General features: G+C 45.9%; 1 protein-coding gene across 1 annotated transcript; it reads right to left on the bottom strand.

Annotated features, from left to right (window-relative positions):
* Positions 1-437: 437 nt before the first annotated feature.
* DEFB121 (defensin beta 121) lies at positions 438-1,834 on the bottom strand. Its single transcript, XM_044262191.1, is given in 3 exon segments — positions 438-491; positions 494-570; positions 1,777-1,834. Coding segments are annotated over 3 exon segments (189 nt in total).
* Positions 1,835-8,303: the final 6,469 nt, after the last annotated feature.

Here is an 8,303-nt window from a genome sequence, read left to right as displayed (position 1 = left end):
CTTACTCACTAGCCACATTTCAAATGCTTAATAGTCACACTTGGCTCGTGGTTACCGTATTGGACAACACAGAGATGAGACATTCCATCCTTGCAGAGAGTTCTATTGTCAGTGCTGGTCTAGAGAATAAGAATCAAATGGATAGAATGGACATTCCTCATTGATATCATCTGGGACGAGTTGTGGGCCAGCAGGCTAGGAGCGATGTGCAAAACAGATTGTTAACCACCTACGGATCCACCCCATTCTCCCCAACCCACACACACACCTTCCTCTGGTATTGATTTGTAAGTGTAATGAGGCCAAAATGCCAGGCACAAATGGTACAGCCAAGAATGATTTAATAGAAGTGTGGGCTCTCATGATGTTGGACTCAGTGTTGGGCAAGAGGGGTCAGACTACAGAGGCCACCCCAGGCTTCCAGGTGTGCTTAAGGATCAAGTTTGGACAGGTACATGCTTGGGGTTTACACAACACTTAGCTTCATAATATATGGGCATAGTATATGGGATACTTCGTTCTGTTCACACTTTATTCTGCACCTTCCCAACTTACCCCAGCAATACCTGGCTGAAATTAAAAAAGAAGGAGAGGACAAAACAAAACAAAACAAAAGGAGAGGGCAGGGTTAGTCTTAAAATAAAGCAGCAGGCTGGGGAAGGGGGAGGTCAAAGCCCAGCAGAGATGACAATAGTGAGAGAAATAGGACATATATATGGGGAATAAGCCCTTACAAGGCATCTTCCAGATTTAGGAGAGATGACGGGCCATTATCCTTTCTTCTCCCATTTGTGCCCTGAGTCACAATTCCAAAAGCCCCCAAATATGGTGGCCTGGGCCCTATGAGGCAACTTCTCCTTCCTGACCAGCTCCTTTGGGGGAAACAGGCAGTCCCACTCTCTCCAAGTTTTCATCTCTCCCATGGTATAGTGTAACCGGATGCCCTGTATCAGCTCCCTTTCCCCTTTGCTGTCAGTACCCTCTCTGACCATATCAACAAAATGGGACAGGAATCTGAAATATGCTCATGTGCACATCTATCTGCACATCTTCTAGGGCACCTGTAAAGTTCTCAAGAATGTCATACTCCCTTCTCCACAACATCCTGGGCCATTCTGCTGGTCTTAACCAGCAAAGACAATGAGGAACAGCTGCTCTGTGGAACCTACAAGCTAAAGTAGCCCAGATAAATTGAAATTGTCTGAGAATGGAATTGGAATCTTCAATCACTTGGGTGACACTTGGGTGGCTCTGTCGGTTAAGTGTCTGCCTTGGGCTCCGGTCGTGATCCCAGAATCCTGGGATTGAGTTCTGCATCAGGCTCCTTGCTCAGTGGGGAGCCTGCTTCTCTCTCCCCCTGCTGCTCTCCCTGCTTGTGCTTTCCCTCTCTCTCTCTCTGACAAATAAATAAAATCTTTTAAAAAAGAATCCTCAATCAGAAATTTAGGAACCCATTTTCATGGAGCAACAGTAGATCAAAATTCAAATCCCTCCCAAGTGTTTTTGGAAAAGTACCCATTTTACTATATTCCACACCCAAATTCCTTGCACATATCCTCTGCCCCCATCATCATGTTCCACTTTTCCAGAGCAAGCCAGAGATCAGAGAGATCAAGTAATGGCGCTGGCAAGATCAGTTGGTACCAGACAACTCAAATTTTCCCTTGGCTACAGAGATCATCCAAAGCCCTCCGTGGAGCCCGCTATTCTCCTAGCCCAGGCTGCAAGAGCCCCAAGAATTCCCTGAACATGACCCTCGGGAGAGATCTTGTTTACCTTGGGCGACCCAGACCAGGAGCAGGGTAACAGTCAAAATCAGGAAAATGAGTTTCATGAACGCTGGAAGCTCAGGGGGAGATTATCAGGCTTGGAGGCTCTTGGGCTGGCAAGACAGGCAGAGAGCTCCATGCTGGGCAGTCCAGACTGGTATTTATTGCCCTCAAGGAGCATGGCGGACCCATGATCAGTGAACCAGAAAGGGAACAGTCATTTCAGATTGGACAGATGGGCAAGTAGTCATCCACAATGGTGGACTGCGTCCTGAATACACCACCTTGTCTGCTCTTTCAGAGGAAGCCAGGACGTTAAAAAAAGAGGACACAGCCTTGCCTCTAGGGAGGTTTATAATGCAACTGGGGAGCCAAGAAGGGGGAAAATGTTTTTACTATTATTTCATGTCTGGTAAAAGAAAAGAGAGAGAGCAATGAGACAGATAAGGAATGATACTTCTGTGTTCCTTGGGTTCCCTCCAGCAATGAGGATGCCCTATGATGTCCCATATGTTGACAGTTCGTTTAAAGGATAGCAAGGGAAGGGCAGAAGCAGAGAGAAACATGTACTGGCCCCATGGCCATCACCACTGGAAACTCAGTTATCTGCCTTTGGGAGCGCGATGAACAGGAAGGCCACAGACCTTACTTTTAACAGTGTGTTTGAGAAGAACTGATAGCATCTTCCCAGGTGCCAAAGGAAGGGCCAATTTGCTCCCGTGGTCCAAAGACAATAAGAAATGCACAGAGCAGAGCTACGCCGGCCAGAGCAATTCTGCCGAAGTCCAGTTATCTGCTGGCACGTGAGGAATAACAAAGCCTTTTTGGGGTAAGGCCCTGAGTTTGGGAGTGGAAGGAGCTCAGATACCTAAGGCCTGGTAGATGGATCAGAGAAGAGCCAAATGCTTTTTAGCACAACAATAGAAAGATCTATCATTTCCAAATGAGCAGAAACAGGGACACACCAACAGGGGACTATCGCCTTCCTGCTCTGGAATAAGCAGGAACAAAAACCTTGTTGTTTAACCCTGAAACTGTCCCTGCTCCCCTTCCCCCAGGGGACTTACTTAAAAACAAGTCCTGGAAACCAGCCCCAGGTAACAAAGCCCAGATACAAGGGTGGGTCAGGCCAGGTGGAGACATCCATTCAGTAGGGGGATGCATACTGTCTCCCTAGCTACCAAGGAGTATGGGCCACGCCCTTTGGGAGCCTTTTGGGCGCCAATTCTAACAAGGTGATAGGCTAGGTCAAATGTCTACTATAGGGTAAATTGTAATTCAGTTGGTCACTTATGTGTGACCTAACATGACTGTGGAGTTTCCTCTGTGTATTACAATCTCATTGGCCACCTGTGCGTGGCCAGGCCCAGCCACATGGCTTTTGCCCTTAAAAGCTAGTCTGTGAAACAGAGAAAGGTCACCCTCTCTTGTAAGAGGTGTGGCCCCAAACGTTCAGTCTGATTCTTGATGCTTGGAGCGGAATAAAGCTTTGCTTGACCTTCGCTTTATATCAGTCTCACTCCTTTAATCAGGGACCCATTATTGGGGGGCATATCAAAACCACTTATGTAACATAAAAATGCATACACTCTAAAAAGGTACATATTAAAACATGAGAGGAGTTGTCTATGCAGGACATGGCTGGGAGTTGATTGTGGGGATAAAAATCAATAGATCAGTAAAAATCAAACAAGAGAAGGGCTTTGCCTAAGACCAACAATGACAAATTTGCTGTAAATAACTCAATCATTGCAACAGAAAACTCAAAGAAAAAAGTGCTCTTTGACTAGAAGCTTTCTTCTAAGGATTACTAGTGAGGACATGAGCCCGGTAGACTGGAACACATTTCCTTTCCTTCCAGAAAGGGTGGCTGAAAAGAAACCCAAGGTGCCACTTGAGTTCACAAGGCTCAGGGCAAAACCAAAGGCACAATTTCCTCCATTCTTGGGGAAGGAGACTGTTTCTAGAGTCGGGAAAGACTAGAGAGAGAGGTGAGTGACTCATGGGAGCCCCACTCCTAAAGAATCTTTAGTCCTGAAGGGACTTCCTTTGTACATCCAAAGAACACTTAAAGGCACAGAGCTTCTCCTACACTAAACTGTTTCGAGATCTCCTTCTCCTCCCATAAAGAACTTCATCATAACCGTGCGTGCTTGTTCCCGGGGATGCTGATTAGCAGACTAGTGGCCCTAACGCAGGAATGACCTGACTCCGTTATGTGCATTATTTAACACCATCAACACTGGTTTTGAGCTGTAGAGGAGACTTGCATAAAAAGACCGCTTCCATCTACATTTTGCTTCATTGCAATTTTGGGGGGGTTGCGGGAAAAGGAAGGTGGTAGGGAAAGAGGATGAGACTCCTGGCCCCCGTGAGGCTTGGAGACTTTCTGGCTTTCTATCGTTATGTCTATTACTTCCCAGCCCGCTGGCTCCTGGTGCTACGTGTGGTTAGGGATGGCCGTGGTCATGCTGGCACTTTTCCTTCAAGTATCTTGAAATGATGTGTGACCATCTATCACCAGGGCCAGTGTGTGGGAATTTAAAAAAAAAAAAAAAGAATGCTTTGAAACCAAACAAATCTGAATTTAAATCCTCACTTTACCACTTACCAGCCATGTGACTTTTTAAAAAGTTTTTATGTAAATTCCGTTAGTGAACATACAGTGTAATATTAGTTTCAGATGTATAATACAGTGATTCAGCACTTCCTTACAACTCCCCTCGCTCATCCTGGTGAGTGTGTTCTAACCCCCATCACCCGTTTCACCCCCACCCCTGCTCTGCCCTGTGACCATCTGTTTGTTCTCTAGACTTAAGTCTGTTTCTCCATTTGCCTCTCTCTTTTTTTCCACTTTGCTGCATTATTTTGTTTCTTAAATCCCACACAGAAGTGAAATCATATGGTTTGTGTCTTTCTCTGACTTATTTGGCCTAGCATTACACTCCCTTTTTTTTTTTTTTAAGATTTTATTTATTTATTTGACAGAGAGAGAGAGATCACAAGTAGGCAGAGAGGGGGAAACAGGCTCCCTGCAGAGCCATGTGGGGCTCGATCCCAGGACCCTGAAATCATGACCTGAGCCAAAGGCAGAGGCTTAATCCACTGAGCCACCCAGGCGCCCAGCATTATACTCTCTAGCCACATCTGCAAATGGCAAGATTTCATTCTTTAGGGCTGAGTAATATTCATATATATATATCACATATATATGTATATATATCACTATCCACGTGACTTTGAACAAACCAGGTAATGTCTTTGAACCTCAGTTTGTCATTCCTAATACAGAGACAACGCTGCTGAGCCCAGAGGTTTGCTGTGAAGATGAGTAAGGTAATATTTGTCAAGCCCTTAGAACAGAGTAGAAGAGTCTGGCACACAGAAGAGCCCTGCTGACTGGTCACTGTCAGTATCTACCAGGAATTCTCATCTGCCTTGACTTCTTGGAGCATTTAACGGTTGACCTCTTTCCTCCTTGCAGCTCTCCTGGCTCCTCCCTTGTCAACACCGTCAGTGTTCCAGAAAGGGGGCAAAGATTGTCAGCGATCCTGAGACCTCTCTGCCCCCTGTGCTTTTTCAAATCAAGCTTGAAAATTTAAAAACTACCTAAAATAATTTCAAGTCTAAGATCCAGAGTGTTTACCCAGAATGCAGGCTCAAGGACAGATCTGTCTTCTGGGTCTGAAGCATATACAATGTATCTTTCCTTTGGTGCGCTCCTGCTGGGGGAAAAGAGTCATCAGAGCATGCTTCCAAGGGTATCCCTGTTTCTAGCTCTCTTGGGCCTCCCAAGATGACTTCACTGGCTACTTTACTGTGGCCCAGACATTTCTAGAAGCTGCTCTTTCTCTCAGTGCATCATTTCATTCGCCTTCTTTCCCAGGAATTGACCACTGCTGTCTCCAGGTCAGGTCATGTTTCCATCCCTTCTAGAACATCTTTCTCTAACTGCCCCCACCCCACAACTTATCCCCCCGTGCAGGCCATTTTCAGTTTCCTGTGAACTGGTGTTCGGGACATAATGGCAGAGGAATTATCTAAGGGCGTTCCTGTCCCTAAAATGCTTACAGCTTCTACAGGAAAATGGAAAGCAATCATTTTTAGATGAACTTCCAAAAACACTTCAGAAATATTTGCTAAATGAATCAGAGCTTGACTGAGCATCTACTATGAACAAGGTACTCTGTTGAGCATCAGAAATACAAAACCGTGTAAGATATTGTCCCCTAATAGCGAACTGCATTAGAGTAAAGGAGGTTACGACACAGTGGTGGGGTGAAGGAGGGCCTGGGGGAGACTCTTGGTGGCTTAGAAGAACAAAGGTTTATTTTCCACTCATGCTGCGTGTTCACTGCAAGCTGGCTGGAGACCCTGCTCCGCATCTTCTTACTCAGGAACCCAGACTGATGGATAGCCCCTCAATGGTTACTGATCACCATGGCAGAGAAAAAACAGCTCTGGTGGGTCCTGAACTGCTCCTTACATGCCTGGACCTTGGAAGTAAGAGGCAGTGTGTGTAACTCCCTGGGTTACAACCGTGACATGGCCCCATCCAACCACTAGAGGGCCAAGAAGTACGATCCCACCACAGGCCTGAAGTCCGGAAAGCAGGAAATACATCATCACAGTGGTCAGGAGGAATGGCCACAAGAATAAAAACAATACAGTTGTCTGTGCTGCATCAAAGTAAAAAAACAAAGAACAAACAAAAGAAAATTCCAGTAGAATAGATAATGGACAACCAACAAAGTCCAGGGTGGTCAGCAAAGAAAGCTTGGTGGAGGAACTTCCTGGAGCCTTGAAGGAAGACAGGTTTCAGAGAAATGGCAGAGGGGAGGGTGTGAGAGCATACTGAAGGTAGGGGTGTGGTGGGAACAGAGCAGTGGCAGCTGGCATGCTTGTGAGCTGTTTGGAAACTTAAAAAACACTGCATGCCTATAGCTGGGTGTTCATTCACTATATAATGTTGCAGAATTGCATAGCCATAAGAATTTTAAAGTCTTGGGGCACCTGGGTGGCTCAGTGGGTTAAAGCCTCTGCCTTTGGCTCAGGTCATGATCCCAGGGTCCTGGGATCAAGCCCTGCATCTGGCTCTCTGCTCAGTGGGGAGCCTGTTTCCTCCTCTCTCTCTGCTTGCCTCTCTGCCTACTTGTGATCTCTGTCAAATAAACAAATAAAAAATAAAATTAAAAACTTTAAAAAATAAAAACTTTCTGCTGTCTTACTGTCAACAATAAGGAGCCTTTTTTGTGTGTGTGTGTGTTTGAGCATAGATTCTTAGAATTCGGAACTAAGAGGCTGTCTCATCTGTGCTGTATCAAAAGCAAAAATTCACTCTAAACAACCCTCACCTTCTCTCTCAAAACACTTCCAGTGATGGGAAAATTAGTACATGGCAACATAGCACATTCCATCCCTGGACTCCTGTCATGTTAGGAGGTTGTTTCCACTGAACCAGAATATACCTTCCACAATGTTTCCCCATCATCCCGATTTCTGCCCTTGAACAGCTACAGAGAAGGAAAGCAGAAACAGCTCCGTGTCAAATACTGGAAGACAGCTACCATGCGTCTCTTGGGTCTTTTCTTCCCCCGCTCACCATCCCAAATTTCTTCTCTCCACACTGAAAGCAGGGCAGCATGCTCTCTTCTTCTGGTGAGATCTCTCAACATACTTCTCATCCTTGGAGAGGATTAAATCCTTGGAGGATTTAATAAAGGAGATGTTTAAAGAAGGAGATGGCCCAGTAGCTTGCTTATACAAGTCCTCCCTCCAAATGAGAATATATTCTGGGTCTGGGAGAAAACTTATGTGGTCCTTTGATTTGAACGCCCACTAGTAACCAGGAACCTAAGAAAACCAAGGCACAGGTCAGATCAGGTAGGAACCTGTCGTGGTTGAGAGCCGAGGCGCTGAGACCTAGCTGGGCAATCTCCTAGGTCTGCCCCCTATTAAGTGTGTGATACATACATCACTTAGCTTCCTTGAAATTTTTCTATCAATCAAATAGGTTGTTTTAGGTCCAGTTTCCCTGGAGGCTGAATCTGAAAGAGGGATTTGGGTGTACATGATTTCTTAAGGAAAAAGGAGAGTGAGGGAACAAGACAGGACAGGAGAAGGAGCTAAGGAAGGATGTGATCCCAGCTGGAGAGCATCTTCAGTCTAACCTCACAGGGAACCTGCGGTGTGAATTGTACCAGAGCTGGTCCTGCCTTGAGGCAAGGAGACCCTCCTCATGTATTTCTGTATCAGTCAGTCTTGGTGACACACTGCCCCTGAGGGAAAGGTGCTAGAAGCCTCAGGGCAAAGCAGCACCCATGCCATCTGTCCAGGGGCAGTTCCACTGAAAAAGGGGCAGCTGGGACCCTCACAGCAACACCCAATGCAGCATGGGGAATGGGTGCCCCGGGCCACGAAGGAGTCTGGTCAAAGCTTCAGCAGCATCCATCACTGCTGATAATAATATCAGTAATAAAACAATAGCATATATTGCAAAAAGTCATTGTGTCAGTTACACAAAGTGGCAAACAC

The sequence above is a fragment of the Neovison vison genome, chromosome 8, assembly GCF_020171115.1.
Source record: "Neovison vison isolate M4711 chromosome 8, ASM_NN_V1, whole genome shotgun sequence".
Taxonomy (NCBI): Eukaryota; Metazoa; Chordata; class Mammalia; order Carnivora; family Mustelidae; genus Neogale; species Neogale vison.
This window is presented reverse-complemented; position numbering and strand designations above follow the sequence as displayed.